This window comes from Apis florea, unplaced genomic scaffold (assembly GCF_048593485.1).
Source record: "Apis florea isolate Af1SG1 unplaced genomic scaffold, ASM4859348v1 contig_2411_pilon, whole genome shotgun sequence".
Lineage (NCBI taxonomy): Eukaryota > Metazoa > Arthropoda > Insecta > Hymenoptera > Apidae > Apis > Apis florea.
In genome coordinates, this window is record NW_028256580.1 from 832843 (window position 1) to 854619 (window position 21777).

A 21777-nucleotide genomic window follows, 5' to 3' on the forward strand; every position below is an offset into this window, starting at 1 on the left:
TTTTATATACGATAAAACGTTTTATTAAAAATCAACCTTTACATGTCTCGACACGTGGACGAATAAACATTATTTGTCTTATACTATAGTACTGTCAAGTTTTACTTTAATAAAGTATTGAGAACTCGCGGTGAAAATGACAAATAAGAATTTACAATTGAATAGTGAAGATTGAAGGAAATTAAAAAGTGAAAAAAATATTTATTATCATTATAAAAATAATTTAATATTTTTTAATATCTTAAATACTAAATGTAAAGAATTTAATTTTGAAATTATATCTTATAAAGAATGCATAGGTTAAAAATGTGCATTGTTTTGTAGTTTAAAAAAAATGAAAATTTTATTTGAATAGTTTTTTTATTCATGTGTACAAATAAAAATTAAAAATATTTTCTTTATATATAAGTGCTAATGAACTATTATTATCGAACTATTACATGGTATGTTTTAAAAAAATAAAGATTAAAACCAATTATTTTTTTTTTATTTTTAATTTTTTTATATAATATTATATGTGTGTGTGTGTGTGTGTGTGTGTGTGTGTGCATGCGTGTATATATATGTGTATATGTGCGCGCGCGTTTTCTTTATATTTTTTATTTTTTTCACAGATACCAGTGAATTAAGAAAGTGAATAATGGACACATTGAAAACAAAAAAGATATTACAGAAAACATTTAATTTACTATTGGAAACTATCAGTATTAGATCTTCAAAATATAAAATAAAAGTTTGCCAAAAGATATATACCTTTTTATCTCTGAAGAAAGCACATATTTATAAATTGTGATAAATTGTTAAAAACTTATGTAGAATTAATAATTTTAAAGTTAAAAACATGAATTCCCATTGTATTACTATGGAAAAAAAATTATACCATAGAGGACAAATTGATGTAATAGATATGCCAATACAATTAACTTGTAATTACAAATATTTCCTTGTTTATGAGGATCAAATATCTAAATTTGTTGTGTTAAAAGGTTTACATGGAAATACTGCAAATGAAGTAGCTGTAAAACTGTTAGATATATTGACTATTATTGGAGCACCACAAGTTTTACAAAGCAGCAATGGACGCAAATTTGCAGAAGAAGTTGTACAAGAATTACGTCTCTTATGGAAAGATTTTATGATACTTCATGGAGAAATTATTGAAACCAATGAACGTAATAGAGATTTTAAAAGTTTGCTTGAATGTTGGATAAAAGAAAATCCAACAAAAACATGGTATGAAGCCTTGATACATATACAGATTTTTCAAAATTCAACATTTCGATGTGAAAATGGAAAAATTCCTTATGACATATTATTTGGAAAAAATGTACATGATGAATTTCAAAAACAAACTAATATAATAAATTTAAAAAATAATATATGGACAGAAGAAGAATGGGTTGATCTTTTGTCAGACAAACAAAATGATGTTAAGAAAGAAAAAAAGCAACAGCTTATAGAAGACTCTGCTTTTGCAAACATCAAAAATATAAAAACTGTAAGTATAATAATAATCTAATTTTTTATATCCAAGAGTTATAGTAATTATTACTGTAATTCATCAGGCAGAAGAATGTGAAAGTGAAGATTCTTGCAATGAAGCTAGGGATGAGCTTCAAATGGACACTCCTGATTTTAATTTTGTAAATGTTAAAAGTGAACCTTTAAACATGCATACAGAAGATTCAATATTTGAGGATGAATTAGGAATAGACAACAGAACCAATATAGAAAATCAAATCAATTTAAAATGTAAAATTTGCCAAAAACAGTATATGAAACCTGGTCATTTAAAGAATCATATGAGAACCCATATAAAGGGAAAAAAGTTTGAATGTAAATTATGTAACAAAACATTTCATGTTCTAAGTTTATACGAGAAACATATGCGGCAATCTCATAAACAAAATAAATTGTCTAATTTCAGTAGAAACAGAAAAAATAGAAATTCACAAGATGAAATAACATTGACCACAAAATTATCCAAATTAAAAAGTTTTTCGGATTTAAATATTAATGAAACACAATCCAATGAAGCAAATGACTGTCCAAAAGCAATAAAGAGTTTAAATCTTCTTAAAGAAAGAAAAAGAATTACTATAGACAATCGTTCTATGAAAATAAATGGAGAGCCAAGTCTGAAATGTTCATATTGTAATCAAAAATTTAATTTTCCTAGCGTATTAAAAAGGCATATGCGATCTCATACAAACGAAAGACCTTACATTTGTGAAATTTGCAATAAAAGTTTTAAACAATTAGGTCATCTTAGTCAACATTCATTAACACATAAAGATTATCGTTCTTTTCATTGTGCAGTTTGCGGAGTGAAATTTGAATCATTGAGTTCATTAAAAATCCATACTCAGTCTCATAAAGAGAATTACATTATGAAAACTAAAGAGGCTTTCCGTTTATTTGAATGTGATAATTGTAAAAAGGTATTCACCACTAAAAGTGTTTTGGAACGACATATACTTACTCATTCTCATGAACGTCAATTTCCATGCGTAATCTGTGGAAAAAGATTCAAACAAGCAGGACATGTAAAGTCTCATATGTTGGTGCACACAGGTGAACGCAAATTCGAATGTTCAATTTGTAAGAAGAGATTTAGTCTTTCGAATTCTTTAAAGAAACATATGTATGTACACAATGGAGAAAAACCGTATCAATGCGATGTATGTGGTGCACGATTCCTTGAAAAAAGAAATCTAAATGGACATTTAATGACTCATACAAACGAGCGTCCATTTCGCTGCAAAATTTGCGGAAAACGATACACTTTGGCAGATACTTTACGTCGGCATATAAGTGCTGCACACGAAGATGGACGTACATATCAGTGTGAAATTTGTGCAAAAATGTTCAAACAACTTGCTCATTTGTCCGTTCACAAAAAAGTACACAACGATGAACGACCATTCCAATGTCATTTATGCGAAAAGAATTTTAAACATAAAAATGTGCTTAAATCTCATTTGGCTATTCATGCGAATGTGAGGCCATTCGAATGCGATATATGCAAAGCTACATTTGTAAGAAAAACAAATTTACAAACACATATTGCATCAGCTCATATGAATGAAAGACCATATGTTTGTACTATTTGTGGAAAACGATTCAAGCAGATTAGTCATTTAAATGGTCATGTAGTAGTGCATAGCAATTTAATGCCTTATCAATGCGATTTCTGTGATCGACGATGTAATAGACTTGATAATTTAAAAAAACATATGCGTCTTCATACAAAAAATAAAGAATAAACAATATAAAATAATTTTCTGATAAAAGATGTGACATTTCAAATTGTTCAAAATAAAACTATCCAAATTTATATCTATGTACGTTATTAGTAAAGATTTTAAGAGCTTCCATTTTCTATTTGTAATAACTATTTTTCATTAATTTTAAATTTATTATTTACTTACAATTTATTTGTAATTCTATGTGATTAGTATATGCTATATTGGTATATGCTTATAGATTTTAAATATTTTTATATCTTATAAGGAATCTCAAATACTTAAAATCTTTATTCTTTTGAAAGAACTTGAAGTAAAAAATTATTTACATCTTAAATAACTTTTAGAATGAAGTCACATTAGTATTAAAATTTTATTATTGAAATTTCAAAATATAATCATATATTTTAATGTATTTCTCTTTTGTATTTTATTAATTAATATTATATATTTTTTACTTTTTTATTATATTGCAATTTAAAAATTGTAATCAAAATTATATAATTGTATTCTATAAATATAAAACAGATTTCTAAATCAAGAATAAATTTTTAAGATTTATACATATATGTATTCTAAGATGTTTTATGTTCGATGGAATTTATAGATTAAATTGCGCTAATTGATCATATGTTGTTTTTTAAATAAATACTACTAAAAAAAAATGTATTCTTTATTTTTCAAACTTATATTTATTTGATATTTTGTTTCAAATTTATAAATATCTTATTTCAAGAAATTAAATACAAAATAAGTATATTTTCAATTCTTTGTTTAAAACATAAAAAAATAATATTAAAATAATATAGCATCATAAACAAAGTTAAATATTTGTAATCAGCTAATAAAAAAAAATACTAACGCTACATTGATTAGATTTTAAGAACTTCAGTGATAATAGCGCTTAGTTCATAGTTCTCATTGCAGTTCAAAATGGGGTATAACAAGGGATTAAAATTATATGGTACAGCGTTTACCATACTAATAGTTTTAGTTGCAATTTATTATAGAAATTCAGAAAATGTTCTCCAAAAACGTTTGCAAGCTTTGATTCATGGCTTAGAAAAACTTGAAAATAAACATGTGATGACTTCACGACCAAAAGTAGCAATAGGTTATGGTGTATGTACTGATGTATATGTCAATGCTAAAGATTTATTGAATTATTCTGAAAAAATTGGGCAACCGCAACATTTCGATGAAATCAACACAGAATTAGAACTTTTAAAAAGTTTCGCCTATTATTTTCGTCATGGAGCTGCTGCAGAGTAAAATTTTTTTTTACATGAATTTTATATATTTTAATAAAAAGTGTATTTTTTATTTAAAATTTTATTTAAATAATTTAAAATTACTTAATTTATTAAAATTTTATTTTTATAAAATATATATATATTTTTTTAGAAGATACATGGCAAATAGAACATTATTTGATGAACTTGTTACCAAAGCTCGTTCATTTCCTTCTTCTTATACTACTATTGGTGGTAATGCAGCAATTATGGCACTAAGATTTGCAAGAGAAGGATGTGATGTGACACTTGCTGCAAAATTAACTAGATCCTTACAGCAAATGATACCACAAGTTATTAATATTGTAGGAGGTGAAGTAAAAAGAGATGATATTCATTTAGTAATAGAATATAAACATGGAGATATTTGGGGTCCATATTCTAGTGCCAGAGCTAATAGGTATAATACTTAAGAAGCTTTGGAGAGAATTATATGAAAACATATATGACCATAATAGATCTCCCTAAATAAGTATACCTAAACTATTTCATAGGTACATAATTCACAATGATGCCAATAATCCTAGGATTAGTTCTCTTGATGCATTTGATAATCTTTTGTTAATGTATGAGCCTAATTTACTTGTTATTAGTGGTCTACAAATGATGGATAATTATCCATTCCCTGAAGGTAATTAAAATTTTATTTTTGGTTAATAAGTTTTGTAATAAATTTAATAAAATATTTGTCTAAATACAGGTGATAGACAAAAACTTTTACATAAAATAAAAAAGCAAATGATGAATCGATCTGTATCAACTAAAATTCATTTTGAAATGGCTTCATTCGCAGAAGATAAATTACTTTTTGAATTATGTGACTCGATAATACCATATGCTGATAGTTTAGGGATGAATGAACAAGAAATAGCTAACTTGCATAATGCAATGTATTATGGAAATATTTCATTAGTAGCAAATTCAACACCACGTATAGCAACAGTATTAGATCAAATGCGAACATTATTTAAATTGATACGTATGAGAAGTAAAACTATTGAAAATTCTCGAGAATTAACTAGAATTCATGTACATACATTAGCCTATCAAGCTATATTTACTGTTAAAAGTTCCATATGGAAAAATACTATGGCTGCAGCAGCTAAAGCTTCACTGACAGCTCACAGACATGTATGTGCGACAAGTTATGTAAGTAAATAATTGTTTATAATTCATTAATTATGGAATTAAAATCAATATATGTATATTTATAAAATTTCAGGTAGACATTAAAAAAGCCGCGTTGATTTTAGATGATAGTTTTTCGACATCAATTGTCGATGGTACTCGGATAGCACTAGATATTGACAAACCAGTATCTTGTTGGGATGAAATATTAAAAATAGGAAATAAAGATATCCCTATTCAAGTATGTGTTGCACCAGTATTAGTTTGTACTGAAGCGGCGCAAACTGCTGGCGGTGGAGATAATATTTCAAGTGCGGGTCTTGTATTACAAATCTAATGTATTTTATATTTTCAAAATAGTTGAATGACACTGAATTTTCGTATTACTTAAAAGCAATCACGAAATCTAAAATATTAGATTTCTTTATACATCAGCTTTGAAATTCTAGATTATAGAATTCATTCCATAAAATATCATTCCATTATGGTCCAAAACATTATTTTCTGATAGACATATGTTTAGAAATCAAAAAATAATACTATTTTGTTATTTTATTCTATTATGGAATATGTTAAAAATCAACAAAGCTTAGAATAGTATCAGAATAATGATATTAATGATTTTATATTCTATTTATATATCTTATATATATAGATCTAATATCTAGATATTTTATCTTTTCATGCATAATAAAAGTCACATTGGAATCATGCATAATATCGAATGATATTATTAAAAAGAAAGTAATAAAAAAATTTTATATATATATCGCATAAAGTTTTTAGTATAATTTATATATATATCTTTGAAATAATTTTTAACTAAATATCATTTCGTGCATAAGTTATTTTAATAATCATTTTTAAAATTGAAACTAATAAATTACTATTGTAATTTGTGTTTTACATAATATATATATATATATATATTCTATGTTTATATATTTTACATAATATCATTAATATTATCATCAATATTATCAATAATATATTGATATGAAAATAATATTATGTTTCGAAATAATTCTTAAATAACATTTAAGAAATTATGAAATATTGTGTATCAACATTAGACACACATACACACATACGTGTGTCATTTATTTTCAGTATATATATAATTTATATATATTATATTGTGCCATACAATATTTATATTTCATATTTAATGATTATTGACGAAAAAATATTATATTATTAAATTATGTATTATTTGAAGATTATGTATTTTCAAGGTTAAATTGTATGTGTGTGTGTGTGTAAAAGGGAAGGAAAGAAAAAGAAGTATAGCATTTAAATAAATATATAAAATAATTTTCAAATGAAAAAATGAAATATAAAAAAAAGAATAAACAAAGCAATAGTTTAAATAGTGCAATAAGTGTTTTTTTGTATTGCTTAATTGTATAACATCAAGTCTTGTTTCACGTAATTTCGTTATTTATTGATGAAATATTATTTATAAATCAATCGATTTTACACTTTAAATTTTTTTCTAAACACTGTCTTTATACTGCACTTAATAACATTGAATGTAAATATGTTTTCAATAATTAAAAACATTGATTACTTACATGTCTAAAGTAATATTTTTAATAGTTTTATGCACAAATAGAAATTTAAGTTTTGACGTATGCCCAAGATATACATATATGTATATACCTGAATAAAAAATACAATGACACTGCAGTTTAATTTTTGCAAATTCTTAAGTATATCTTGAAATACTTTTCGTCAAAATTAGATGAAAGCTGTATATTCAATAAAAAATAGTAAATATTTCATAAGATCATTCCATTCTATTATTTCATTGAGGCAATACTATAGTATTGATTCATCACTAATACACAAAAGAGAAACATTTACTATTTCCCATTTAAAATACTAGTTTATATAATTATACAATTCGATTTTAATATACTTATCATATAAATTTTACCACAAGAAATTACTACCAATTCATTATTTTGTAATTAACAATGGTTTCAAAGAAAAAGGGTAAATAATCAACGTGACTTTTAACTAGATCCTTATCAAAAGAATATTTGAGGCTGAAAACATTATGAATTTATAAAAAATTTTATAGAATTGTATCTCCTTCATCAATGCCTAACATTTTCAAATCATCTGGTCCAGGTTGAGTATCTACTTCTGTTTCCGCTTGAGTAATTTCTGGTGGCGGTTGATCCATGTATTCTGGCCCATATCCCACACACCCTAACATACTATACATTGATGCATACATGATGCTACTTTCTTGTTGATTTTGTTGTTTCGTTTCTGTTTCCTCCTTTGGAAAAATAATATTTAGTGCTTCTTGCAAATCATCAGGCAGAGGAATGCTTGGATCAGTTCGTTTCTCAGCGGGTTCCGGTATATCAGAAATATCTTGTGTAGTGTTTTCTATAGTCGGTAGCGGAGGTGGTGGAGGATTTTGATGATTTTGTACGAAAGGAGGTACAGTGGGCATTTGAGGTGGTGGATTCGTCATGAAAGGAGGATGACTTTGTACTGGTGGACGTACTGTTTGATGAGGAGGGAATCGTGGTTGACCTTGAACGAATGGGGGTGGATTAGTCATAAATGGTGGTGGAGGTCGATTTGTAGGAAATTGTGGCCTGCTTTGCACTGTTTGTTGGGATTGGTGTTGTTGTTGTTGTTGTTGTTGTTGTTGTTGTTGTTGCTGCTGCTGCTGTTGCTGTTGTTGTTGTGATGTAGTCGAGAAAGATGGTGGTGGTCTATTTAGAGGAGGTGGAGGATGTGGAGGTAAAGGTAATTTGGATATACTGTGCGTTTGTTTTTGCTGTTCCATCATTGGTTCTTCTATTACTGTTTCCTCAGATTGATCTTCAATTTCCATATCAACTACTTGTTGTGTAGGTTTTGTTTCATTCAACACTGGTGGTGGTGGAGCTACTAATATTTTCATTGGTTGATTTTTGTTGTTTTGGGATGCATTGAGCGTATTATTACTAGCGTTATTATTATTATTCGCAGCGGCAATAATGCTGCTATTATTACTATTGTTGGTAGTATTATTGTTATTACCCAGATTTATTGGAGTTGCAAGTTTAGTGATATGTACCACACCAGGTGGATTAATAATTTCATTGGGAACTTTTGGTGTATCTTCAAATTTACTTTGTTGGTAAGGAAGAGGAGTAATATCTTTTTCAGGTAACTTTGGTTCTTCAGCTTTCTTTTTAAATAATGGTAATCTACCAATGAAAGGTAATTTACCTTTTGATACCTGAGGTGCCGATTTTTTAGTTTGTATATTACCCTTTTTAGATTTAGACGCAGATTCGTTTGTTTTCTTCTCAAACTTGGATTCGTCGTTAGATGAATTATCGTCTCTTCTATCTTTGCTGTATTTATCATAACCCCTTTTTGGACTGTCACGCCAACTTCTTTCGCGTCGAGGAGAATCGTTACTATCTCGTTTCCTTCGATCATCGTAATAATCTCTCTCCCGATCTCTATCTCTATCTCTATCTCTGTCTCTTTCCCTATCCCTATCCCTATCACGATCTCGATCTCTGTCTCGTCCACGTCTTCTTTCATACCTGCTGCTATAACGATCATATTTATCTTCTCGTCTGTCATATTTTCTATCACGCTCATCTTTATATCTATCACTATCCCGTTCTCTTTCATCTTCTTTTTCCATAGACTTATTTTCCGGCGGTTTCACAGTCATATTGACTTGTTGCTTCGTCCAGAATCCCATATGTGGTTTAGGCATTTCTTCCGGTTTTGGTAACTCAATTGGTTTGTTGGCTATAGGTTGTGGTTTTTCTTCTTCCTTTTTTATCCAAAAAGGTTTTGGAGGTTCTTTCGGTCCCCAAGCTTCCAAATTTTCCGGTTTTGATTTGTTTGAGAAAGATGTCTGTTCCTGTTCGTCCTCTTCTTCTTCAACTGTCTTCTCTTGACTCAATCTTCGATTACTAATTGATTTCATTTCCTCTTCTTGTTTAGCCTTCAATTTGTCTCTAATCGAATTCAACAATTGTCTATCATCAGTTTCTACTGGTTGTGGCTCTGGAGTTGGTGGTTGATTCAAATGTTGCGCCATTTTTGACCAGTGTCCTTTTAATTTTATTCGATGATAATCTATTTCTTCATTTAGTATCGCTTGTGTTGATGCTTTCATTTTATTTCGCATAGCGACACGAATACTCTTGGACATATCTTGATCGGAGTCTGTATCTGAGTTTTCTGATTCACTGGAACTATCGCTGCCACTACTTCTGTTTCTTCGTTTCTTAGATTTTTTCGATTTTTTTTTACTTTTTTTCGATTTCTTCGATTTCGGCGGTGGATCGTCATCTTTATGTTTCTGTAATTCCATTTGAATCTGCTTATGTTTCTCTTCTGAGAATGCTTTTTCACGATCTGCCATCCAATCGGTTTCCCAATGCGGATTTTGTTCCACAAAACGCTACATAAAATTGTTACTTAATAAATTTTAAATTTTCATTTAAAAAAGCTTTGAAATTAAAAACTTACAGAATAGTTCTCAGAATGTTGCTTAGATTTCAAGTGCAAACTCGCACAATGAAGATCGCCGATCCAGGAATCGCAAAGCTTACAGTACCATGCCGTTGCAGCACTGAAGAACTGTAAACCTATAAGCAAATAATTTAACATTTAGCATTACTTAAGCTTTGAAAATGGTAAACAATTTAAGTTCATAAAGAATGACCTTATATTCTGCCACGACACATTCATGTCACTGAAAACAAAAATAATATATATTAAAAGATGCTCAACAAATAGTTGATAACATTAAATATTCTTCCGTAGTCTCCCACGATGAATTCTAGAAGAAAAAAGGATAGGAAAAAAATTATGTTTTATTCATACAAATATATCACAATAATGTTACAGATAAAATAAAAATAATAATTACATGAAGCAACATAATATGAAACTTTTACACATACTGCAATTGCCTTTTGTAACTTTCTTTTAACTTTTATTATTATTGAAAGTTAAGAATTAGAGTTATTATAAAATTTATATATTACATATATATTTTTTAAGATCAATTGGCATTTACAGTACGTTTGACAAAAATATTTTGATTTATAATATACGTTATATACGTATTATAAGTATAACAGATATATTAAGTAAAATAAGTGACACGAGTGATAAACACAATTTACACATCTTCGTTATTTGTATTCATACACGCACCAGCATTATAACATTGATTTATATAGGTATGTTTCACATTGATAAAATCTTCTTTTGTTCATTCTTGACTATAAATGGACCTATGTACGATGAATCGACGAACAGTACACTTTTGAAGAATAATTTAAATAATTCGATTATAGAAGCTGAAATATCTGAAATTGCCCGAAAGTGTGCTCCTCGAGTCCATTTAAAATCCAGTGCATCTCTATGGTGTTTATATCGTTGCTACAAAATTTGCTGCTAACATTGCGATGTAGACAAAACACTTCGCGGAGATAAAAAAAATTCTTCCGCGCATAAATTATTAAAACGATTCATTTTCACAATCATTTGATACATATTATTTTTATTATATAATAATTTAAGAAAAAAGAAAGCAAGAAATGTTTAAAGCATAGTTATTTCTTTTGCGTACATAAATTGACTTCATAAGTCAATATGTTAATGCAGACAAATTTTTGAGCAAACCATAGCTGTAGATCTCTTCAATACATACCGGACACCACAGTGTCTGTGCACAAGCTACGGAATTGTATTCTATTAGTAATTATCCACTGAAATGAACCATACCTTTAATAGGTGTTCTTTTCGTTGGTAGTCCAGGATAATAGGGCACTTCCTTTTCCGTTCCTTCTCCATTGCGCTCATGCCAGGGCATATCAACTATCTTGCGTTCCTGTTGCAGGGAATGAAATATTAATTATAATGTTTCGTATAATACTATACAAATATTCGGTGGTACTTTTTAATGAGACATTATTATGGTACATTAATCAGACTATGTACCAAGTACCTGCAGGTCGATTGTTACTGTAATATATCATCCTTATATAAATATAGTTCAAATTAGAAATACATAGTCTTAACCGAATCCGTTTGTTCTCTCACAATGTAAATCAATTATCAGTTAGATTTTTCTGCATCCTGTTCTAATGATTATAAAAGTTATTTGTAAAAACGATTTTCAATTAAAAATTTCTACATTGAATTATTGAAAGTGCCTATACCAAAGCTGAGTTTTACTAAGACTCTATTATTAGAATAATAAGCAACTTACTAAGCAAGCTTCTTTGTGCTCATTGCTATGCAGATGATTCAAATATTCCTTTGCCGTTTTAGGAAATATATCGCAGACTTTACACCAATGCATTTCTGGATCATAATGTACGAAATTGTACATAGGTTTAGAATCTTCAGGAGACCTTCGTTCTTTCGAATCTCTTTCAATTTTGGATTCCTTGTCAGAGTCAGATACCGATGATCTGTCGGGTGATTCCGATTTTCCTTTCGGAAAGTCTTCCTTGGGACTTCTTGAACGTTTGTTAATTTCTAATTTAAACTTGCTTCTCAAATCATCAACAGTAGCTTTGTCTCCTATAATTCCGGTAAGCATATCGATTACGTTATGTATCGATTTCATTTTATTTTGTATTTCAATCTGTAAATTAACAATTACAAAATAAAAAATTATTAAAATATATCATTATTTATTTCGTATAAATTATTATATACCTGCAACTTTTGATTTTCTTTTATAATACGATTATTCTCTCGTCCACCTTCTTTACCAATTTCATCGCACTGTTGTCGCAGAATCTCCAGTTCACGCTGTAACGTAGTAGATTTCTTAACATATTCTTCTCGTTGTTTAGCCAAAGTTGCTTTTTGTTGCTTTACTTCGGCTGCGATCGCTGCTGGGCATAGAATGTAAAAATATGTTAAAATAATATCGATTAATAAATTTTTGCGGAAATAAAATAAGAGATTCACCTTCCTTCTTGGCATCTTCTGGTCTTGCCAAGGATGATACTAATCCAGAAGTACCACTATCCATTGGTCTTGACGATTCTTGTTGGGATGTTAGTGTGGGAGGAGGTGGTGGCTGTTGATTGTTATAAGGTACCTGATTCCCTTGCCAATTTGGTGGTGGATAATCCTAACAAAATAAATATACATTTGATATAAAATATTCAAACAATATTTTTATCAAACCTTACCTTTATTTGTCCATACTCAAATCAGAACTTTGGATAATACACGGAAGATTCTTGAAGATGAATCATCTGGTCAATAATACTGGTTTCCAATGTCGATGCCAATAAAATAAACAACGCGAACGTTATACTTACGAGGGGATTCACAATATTTCGCGATTCAAAAGAACATAATGTTCATCCCCCAAAAAATGAACAATACTACCAAATATTATTCAAAACACTTTGGTAGTGTACGTAATAATTTCATAATTACTCTTATAAGTTTATACAATGCAATTAAACCTATGAATAGGTAATCAATCCAAAAGTGATAATATTTAATTGTATTGCTTTAACTGCAATACAATTTTAATTGTCACAATATAAGCTGATCATTCTCATACAACATACTCCTTGCAATTAATATATTATTTTTTGAAAAACTTACACTGCGATAACCAGTGGGTTGCTGATAACTGTAGTCATAGCCTTGTCCATAGTTATAGTTGTAGTTATTATATCCTTGGTTGTAAGCAGGCAAAGGTGGTGGAGGTTGACTGGTGTTCGGAGGTGGAGGTGCCTAAAAAATAAATACATATCATTTATATAATGATTTATTTATTTATTTTTTCTTGGTTTATTTGATTTACCTGATATTGATTATGAACTGCTGGAACATAACCACCAGTATTAGCTGGATTAGGAGTAGAAGCTTGAGACTGAGATGTAGTTTGCTGTTTCCAATCTTGCTGTGAACGACTAGAATCTTTTCTTCTTCTATCTCTAGAACTAGAACGAGATCTTCTATCTCTGGATCGAGATCTACGATATCTACTTCTTCTTGGAGATGGAGATCGATCATACTTTCTTGATCTTCTTCTATGAGATGAATCTTCTGAGTCTGCACTAGGACTTCTTGGTCCTTTACGTCTTGATTCTTGTTCCATTTTTCAATCTCAATTTGTAAAAAAATATATTAATCAATATTATCAGGTTATGTTATAATAAAAAATTTTTATTCAGCGATAAGTAATAAAAAATATATAGATAGTATAATCGTATGATATAATTTTAATGATAATAATAATGTTATTGTTCTATAAATTTCGATGGTTTTATATTCATGATAAAATTCAACGATTCTAACCACTATATGTATTAGCAATGAGAAGAAATTTTAAATGTCGCATTGCAGCCATTATTATCCCATCGATAAAACATAGTCGATATTTTTTGACATATTAAACATTATGAAAAATATTTACCTTTCTTAATGATTGCTTTATAATTTTAGTACTCTGTTCTTGATAGGTACTGGTGTAAGATAACGAAAATAGAATATACTCCAATTCTTTTGAGAATCATTCATACGACACAACGTAGACCAAAAAACGAATGGAAGAAGCCGCTATAACTATAGGTAAAATACATAGAAATAGAAATCTTAGATGGTAAAACTCAAATTGTTACTTATATTCACATAATAAACTATGATGACCAACTTTAAAAAAAATTTACTATATTTTAAAAATTAAATTTTAGATAGAAATATATTTAATATATATGTATAATTAATTCTAATAAAACAATAAATAAAGCAAATTTTTAAAGGACATTAAACATTTTGAATCTCTCTTACATTTTTTTATAAATTTTATCGCAAAATTTCAAAATGATGATTTTACTGTAGTGTTTTAGTTTTAGGGTTTTTTTGTAAATTATATGCTACATTAGATTTTAATTCAATTCGTTTGAAGGAAAAAAGAATTCGATTTCGATTAAAGAATTTCATAATACAATTAATATTTAATTATTTATTAAAAAACAAATATACAAATGCATAAACATGATATTATAACGTGATATGAAAAATCGTGATATTGTTTTTAAATCATATTAATAATATTTTCTTTTTCATTTATTAATCATTTTATGAATATTAAATTTAAATTAAATTAAATTTTAATTTTTGCCTATTTTAAGATAATCAATTATCTAGTATTATAATTTAATTATAAAATTAATTTAAATTTGAGTTAGAAAAACTTTAAATTTTAAATGATACATTTTCATTATTCAATTGAAAGATAATTAAATTTGGCGCGTTTTTATTTTCTATCGTTATTTGAATTGGATAAAAATTCATATAATGATATATAATTTGCAAAAATCCCTAAAAATTCGCAATTTTATATATAAATAATTTTTGAATTATTAAATTCTAAAAATTAATTTAAATCATTTTCGCATCAAAGTTTATAAAAACTCAACACGTTTTTTTAAAATTTAACTGAAAAATATTGTAAATTATATTTGTTTGACAAATCTTATAATTTTATATTTATTTTGAAACATTTAATTTGAAATCAGCTTCGTGTCATTTTTGATAAATAAATAAATATTTGCGAGAAAAATTCTTCGATATTTTCGAAATTTTTCTCGTTCTTTTGTCATCTTCATGACTCATTATTGGTATCAATACATTATCTATGCTATTTATATTATATTTAATAATTGCAGTAATTCCCTAGCGAATCATTATTAATCGACTTTCTTTTCATTCATTAGATTTCGGTTGAAATTTTTCAAATTCTATGGTTTAATACTGAGTATTGGTGATGAATATTGGAATATTCTATGATATTGACTTCAAATTATTGGTGAAATATATTTATTTTTTTTAAGTAAGATTATTAACAAAAAATATGAAGAAACGTATCGATGGCCGTCGATTGGCACAAAATATTGGAGAACAAGTAATTTTACTTGGAACTATAGGAAAAGTAAGATTTGTTTTAATATTAATAAAAGAAAATATATAAATATGATTATAATATTCTAATAGCAATGATTTATTTATTTATACATTTGCTTTATTAAAATTAATTATATTAATTTATTACATCTTATTGCATCCTTTTATCATTAGAAAAGTTCAAATGGTAGAAATTTAGAATTAAGAACAACTGATGGTATACAAGTAAATGTAACTTTACCAGAACCAATTGATGGCAATGCAGAAGGTTATATAGAAGTACATGGTACTTTACAATCTAAATCTACAATGAATTGTAGTAATTATATAGTGTTTCCTCTTAGTTTAACTGAAGAATTTGGTAAATATATTATCTTAATATTATATCATAAATAGAATATTCATAAATATTCACATATATATTCATATATACATTCATATTCATATATATATGAATATTATATGTGTATATATTATGAACATAGTGAAATATACATATATATATATATATATATATTACAGATGCTGATCAGTATAATGAATTAATGGTTATATTAAATATAATAGGAGTTGAAAAATTGACAGAATGTGAATGTGAGGAAGAAAATGATGATTTTTAAATCATCATAGAAATGCTTTATAAAGTATTGATAAAAAAATCAATTATTACATCAATTTCTTATAAGAATATTATCATTTTTACATATATTTAAAGTTATAAATTATTTTTTTTAACAAAATGAAATTGTATTTATAAATAGAATAAGAAAAAATTCATTATCCTTTATTTCTAATATTTATGTTTTGTTCCAAGAAATATATAATGTCCTAAAACTTAAATGAATATTGTTAATATTTATAATTTTTATGATTTCATTTTTTATTTATATTATACGTACTGCTATTTTACACGATGCATCTAAAGAAAAACATCTGCATGTACATGAAGTCACTGGACATTCTGAATGTTGTCTATATAAACAAAGTGAGATATTGTTACAAAAGATAAAATGTATACAAAAAAGTAAAAATATGTACATAATTTTAAAGTATATTACCGAAACCAATGTGTAATATGATCAGCATGACCACCATGTCTACACGTTTGACACCATGTAAACCAATTACTGAATTCTGTCAATTTATTATCACATTCATCACTTCTACTAACTCCAGATGTTGTCATTTGCAATCCACTCACTGTACCCATATGCATTAAACAAATTGCACATCGTGGTAATGGTTTTCTACAATTTGGACATGAAGACATCTATAAACATAAAGAAAATTTTATTTTAATTATTATTTTATAAAATATTCAAATAAAAACATGTAAATTACCTTTAATTTATTGGGTGTACTTCCTAATCTACCAAAAGGTCCTCTTGCTCTACTCAAACCCTGCATGAAAGCTGATATACTTTTACCACAAAAATTACAAGAAACATATATCTGTTGAGGAGGTTTTTCATTTGTTGAAGAACGCATGGCAATATCAAAATGAGCTCTTTGGGTCCACATTTTCCATGCATTTAATAAATTTCTATAACTAAATTTTTAATGTTATCTCCTTTTCACAATTTTTCAGATAAATATTATTTATTATAATACCTAGTAATCCAAACTTGAACTTGATTCTCTTGGAGCAATGTTGGTGTAAATGCTCTTATAGCTATCAAACTACAACTTTGAACATCACCAGTAATTTCTAAATATCGATTTAATAATTGTATACCTTCTAAACTGGCACCTAGATAAAATGTATAATAAGTTTAAAGCTTATATTAACAGATTTATTATAGATTATGTAAATTTGCTATATAAACCTGTTAAAAGAAAACCAGCTAAGTTTCCTTCATCAGTCAATTTTTGAGTTAATTTTTTTAAATATTCACTTAATTTATTATCTGATAAAAACATAAGAGCAAATGCTACTCTATCTTCAACTGCCATACCACTTTCATTCTATAAATATTTTTTTCATTATTTACATAAATAATTTTTATAAGAAAAAATTCATGCTTACTTACTAAAACATTTTCATATGAATCATCTGCTGTTAAAAAAGCAAAAGTTGCTCTCAAATAAGGATCTGAGAGTTGAGATCTACACTTTAAACATGATTCTCTCCACATACTATTTCTATCTTCGGAGAATCCTGATAAAGCCATAGCAACAATATTTAAATTTGTAGACATTGACATTTTAGTAGCTCCTCGATTTAGAATTTCTATTGCTTGCCGTAAACATAAATTAAAAACTGCTATTGCTGCTGCTCTTGGATATGCACCTTCTCTTTCTAATCTTTCTAAAAATAAATTATCATAAAGGCTATTGGTGTCTTTATCAAATCTCCAACCACATAAAAGTAATCCTTTATCTCTGTCTGGAGATCTATAACATAAAACTATATTACAAAACTTTGATACCATGCAACATTAATATTTTATACCTATAAATTTTTGCAGTATGATTAGATCCTATATCCGACCAAGGACGATGAATTAGTTCCGATTTTAAAAAACCATTATTAGATCCTTGTCCATCTAACTTTAAAACTGTTCTATGTAACATTAACAAACATTATTTTGTGAATTTTTAAATATATTATCAAAAAATCTTTAATTTACCTAACACCTGGATGTTTATTATCTGTACATGGTATAGTACCATCTTCTACCAAATAGCGACTTAAGTACAGCCATTGCCATAAATTTTTAAGAGTATCATTTTCTGCTAATTCTCCATTCTGAGCCAGCTCTGGCTGTAAATATATATATTAAAACATATATATTATATAATATAAAATATAAGTTTTTTTCAACTTACAAGTAAACCATATTCTGAAGTAGCACGTGTTTTAGTTAGAATAGAAATATCATTCAGAGCTTTATAAATATTATCATTACTACATATATATTTAAATGATTTGGAAGCATGATTCCAAACAAGATGAGACCGTGTTGACCAATTTACTGTAATTCTTTCACAAACTGTATAATCTGTAAGTCCTTTAAAGAAATAAAACAAGATCAAAAACATTTTATTCAAGAATTTTTATAAATTAATACTATAATATAATCAAACCTTGTTGAGATATTGCCAACAATCTATTCACATGTGTTGGATGCCACGAAAAACTTACAGGACTATGCCAAGGTGGCGCAACTGTTCTTTCCAATGCTCCAGGTTCTGTATCTTCTCCTCCTCCAATTCCACAGTGTTGAATGTCATATAAATGTAGTGTCACTTTATTATAATATAAGAAATTATATTAATTATATTAATTAAAAAATTATAATATTAAATGATAATATTATATTTATTCAATTTATAATTATATTAAAAAGAAATTAAAATATTTTACCTGAATCTTTTTGTAAAGCACCTAGAAGATTGTGTCTAGTTGGACACCATAAAACCTTCGTAATTTGTCTACTTTGCGATAATGTTAAAACAGGTTTTTCAAAGCATCTTGTGTCCCAAATTGTTATTTGATTATCAACACTTGAAAGTAAATGATAATTATTGTGTGGATTCACTGATACATTATAAACTGCTTTAGTAGCTGTTGTGTTGATTACTTTTGCAGAATCTAATATTAAATAATTTAATATATATAATGCAAAATAATATAAAAAAATGTAATTACATTATTTTATATTATTTTATATTAATACCTCTAAAATCAATGATTTTTAATTGTTTGTTATTAGTGCCAACTACCATACATTTTTGTTCATTTTTAAACCAAGCAATGGAATGTACAGTTTCAGAAACACCAACTTCTGTTATAGGTCTCACTGAATCTGTCTGTACTGTATTATGATGATGTATTCTTTCAGAAGTATGTAAACCCTTGTTTATATCCCATAATAAAATGGAATGATCTTTACTATGTTTATCTAAACCAGACACAATCAAATTTGTATCTATTGGATTCCAAGCAACTGCGTTACACTGTCTGGCATGTTTTGGAACTATAATTACATAGTTCTTAAATAAAATAAAATATAAATTTAATTATTTATTGAAATAATATACCTAGTTCTTTTCCACTGAGACCTTGAGAATCAAAGATTGTTGGAGCAAAAGTAGTTAAAACAACTTTTCCATTTGCTTGACCAACAGCTAATAGTATATCAGGTTCCAATTGTGGATATATATCAATACATTTAACATAATGATGATTGGTATTCGTTGCAAGTAAATGAGCAACTGTAGAATCAGAAATCTTATCTACAAAAAAATACAAAATTTAATTAATTTTATTAAATATAAATATATTTTATAAACAATATTTACTTACATAATTGTCTATTATTTTCTTTTATTTGCATAACTTCATATAAACAAATTTCTGTACCCCATGTAATAAATTTATTAGCATGAACTGGAGACCACTGTACATCGAGTTTAATACTACTCATTTTAGTAGTATTTTTATGAAATTTTGTTAACAAAAGTAAAATGCATTACTTTAATCTTTCTAAAATAACAATAGAAAAAATAATTTGTTATGAGACTATGTATATAATCTTGCTTTATAATCTTAAAAAATGTTTCTTAACCTCGAACATATTTTCTTTGTATTAAATGTTTCAATTTAAATCTGACACTTTTATATTCATTTCTTTAACCATTTTGATTAATAGTAACTTACATTTCAGATAAATAATGATAATAATAAATTATAGAGATAACAAAAGTTTCTATACGTTTCAATTTTTCATTGGATACTTGAAAATGTTGTCCAATTTTCGCTTTATATAATATATATATGGGTATCTAAAAAAATATAAATTATCATTACTATCATAAATATAACATTTTTTTAAAAAATTTATTTTATTTTAAAAATTTTTCTACATTAAAGATAAGATTATTAAATTAATAAAAAAATATTAAAAAATTAATAAAATAATTCAAAAGTCAAAATTATTTTTGATACATTATTATTTTCATATTTATTCAATTTTGTGCAAACAAATTAATATATATGTATAAGATTGTACCCACATTACATTTACATATATTGTGTATATAGTTCGGCTAATTTACCAATTAATAATACATTTTCATACATTTCATACATTTTAAAATGTACATTTAAAATGTACGATATAAAAATCATATACAATAATTTTTCTAATTTTTACAAAATATTTTATTAAAAACTATAAATATAATTAAATTATAAACATAATGTTGCATAATAATTATATAAAGAATGATTTAATGTATGATAGCATAATGACTTTATATATGTATACAATATATATATATATATATATATATATATATAGTGTGTGAATTCATATAAAGATATTTTTTAAGATGAAATTTTAATTTATGCACTGATAAAATTCTTTTAAAGAATGCTATTATATTATTAATTTCAATTTATTAGTGAACATTTAAAAAGGCACAATTAATTTCAACAGTACAAAACGCAAATACAAAAAAATATTCTAAAACTTTATTACTAAATATGCTCCAAATTATAATCATTTTTTAAAATTTCAATACTTAATAATAATACATACATGTATATATATATATTTATTTGTAAAATATAATATCAACTTTATTTTTTTTCATTCTTTTCATAAATAAATGCACCTCATAGAGGTTTAAGTCTTTCTGATAAATAACATTAATAATGTTTTCAGTCTATTGAAATCTATTAATTATTAATTTATAGATATTAGATTTTTAACACAATATAATTTCTTATTCAATAAAAAAAAATGTATATTTTTGAATATACATATATAATTTTATAATTTTTGAATAATAAATTGTATTTTGAAATATATACACTTAATGACTTTCTTAAAAATAAAATATAAAATAAGAAAGTCAATAAAAATGTTATTTAAATATCTAACATAGAATACATATAATTTACAAATAACATATTTTAAGATAAATTTAGGAGAAGATAATATTGCTTGCATGTAAATATTTAAAATTATTTTTAAATATTTTATTCTTATTCAAAAATATATTTTTTTTTTAAATAAAAATGAAATTTATCAAAAAATTTTCAAAAAAAATTTTTAAATATTTTATAATTTTTGAATTTAAGATGTAAATATAATTATTCTATTTACATCTCTATATCCAGAATACAATGTTATTTTATTAATATAAAAATAATGAAATGTATTGTT

The 21777-nt window shown here is 26.3% G+C and overlaps 5 protein-coding genes across 11 annotated transcripts; 3 read left to right on the plus strand and 2 right to left on the minus strand.

The window, feature by feature from the left end:
• The first annotated feature begins 87 nt into the window (after positions 1-87).
• Positions 88-3876, plus strand: LOC100864396 (uncharacterized). 3 transcript variants are annotated; one of them, XM_086905432.1, is made up of 4 exons: positions 88-443; positions 615-898; positions 987-1498; positions 1566-3876. In XM_086905432.1, exons 3-4 carry the CDS (start codon positions 1136-1138, stop codon positions 3264-3266), a joined length of 2064 nt encoding a protein of 687 aa, XP_086761558.1. In that variant the 5' UTR covers positions 88-443; positions 615-898; positions 987-1135; the 3' UTR covers positions 3267-3876. The 3 variants fall into 3 exon arrangements, with proteins under 3 accessions (XP_086761558.1, XP_012339271.1, XP_031771152.1); XM_012483817.3 differs by having other exon boundaries at positions 615-1498; XM_031915292.2 differs by having other exon boundaries at positions 94-188; positions 615-1498.
• A 234-nt stretch (positions 3877-4110) lies between these two features.
• On the plus strand, positions 4111-7457 carry LOC100863049 (ADP-dependent glucokinase). Its single transcript, XM_012483821.2, has 5 exons — positions 4111-4513; positions 4650-4937; positions 5032-5168; positions 5238-5686; positions 5760-7457. The coding sequence occupies exons 1-5, from the start codon at positions 4179-4181 to the stop codon at positions 6000-6002; spliced, it is 1452 nt and encodes a 483-aa protein (XP_012339275.1). The 5' UTR covers positions 4111-4178; the 3' UTR covers positions 6003-7457.
• Positions 7088-14283, minus strand: LOC100872720 (uncharacterized). Of its 3 annotated transcripts, none has more exons than XM_012483810.3 (9): positions 14112-14283; positions 13497-13801; positions 13295-13426; positions 12641-12806; positions 12383-12561; positions 11928-12308; positions 11441-11546; positions 10175-10293; positions 7088-10106 (listed from the first exon to the last, which is right to left on the minus strand). In XM_012483810.3, exons 2-9 carry the CDS (start codon positions 13791-13793, stop codon positions 7746-7748), a joined length of 3741 nt encoding a protein of 1246 aa, XP_012339264.2. In that variant the 5' UTR covers positions 13794-13801; positions 14112-14283; the 3' UTR covers positions 7088-7745. The 3 variants fall into 3 exon arrangements, with proteins under 3 accessions (XP_012339264.2, XP_012339263.2, XP_012339265.2); XM_012483809.3 differs by having other exon boundaries at positions 12383-12564; positions 14112-14272; XM_012483811.3 differs by lacking the exons at positions 13295-13426; positions 13497-13801; positions 14112-14283 and adding an exon at positions 12868-12947 and having other exon boundaries at positions 12383-12564.
• A 1008-nt stretch (positions 14284-15291) lies between these two features.
• LOC100863884 (replication protein A 14 kDa subunit) lies at positions 15292-16948 on the plus strand. The gene is made up of 3 exons (XM_012483832.3): positions 15292-15629; positions 15776-15962; positions 16124-16948. The coding sequence occupies exons 1-3, from the start codon at positions 15552-15554 to the stop codon at positions 16219-16221; spliced, it is 363 nt and encodes a 120-aa protein (XP_012339286.1). The 5' UTR covers positions 15292-15551; the 3' UTR covers positions 16222-16948.
• mio (GATOR complex protein mio) lies at positions 16247-20338 on the minus strand. 3 transcript variants are annotated; one of them, XM_086905435.1, is made up of 16 exons: positions 20173-20279; positions 19911-20090; positions 19646-19840; positions 19282-19581; positions 18969-19196; positions 18689-18850; positions 18431-18612; positions 18232-18365; positions 18054-18164; positions 17632-17995; positions 17428-17566; positions 17213-17351; positions 16943-17150; positions 16660-16871; positions 16501-16573; positions 16247-16435 (listed from the first exon to the last, which is right to left on the minus strand). In XM_086905435.1, the coding sequence occupies exons 2-16, from the start codon at positions 20029-20031 to the stop codon at positions 16430-16432; spliced, it is 2574 nt and encodes an 857-aa protein (XP_086761561.1). In that variant the 5' UTR covers positions 20032-20090; positions 20173-20279; the 3' UTR covers positions 16247-16429. The 3 variants fall into 3 exon arrangements, with proteins under 3 accessions (XP_086761561.1, XP_086761560.1, XP_012339270.1); XM_086905434.1 differs by having other exon boundaries at positions 16247-16573; positions 20265-20338; XM_012483816.3 differs by having other exon boundaries at positions 16247-16573.
• Positions 20339-21777: the final 1439 nt, after the last annotated feature.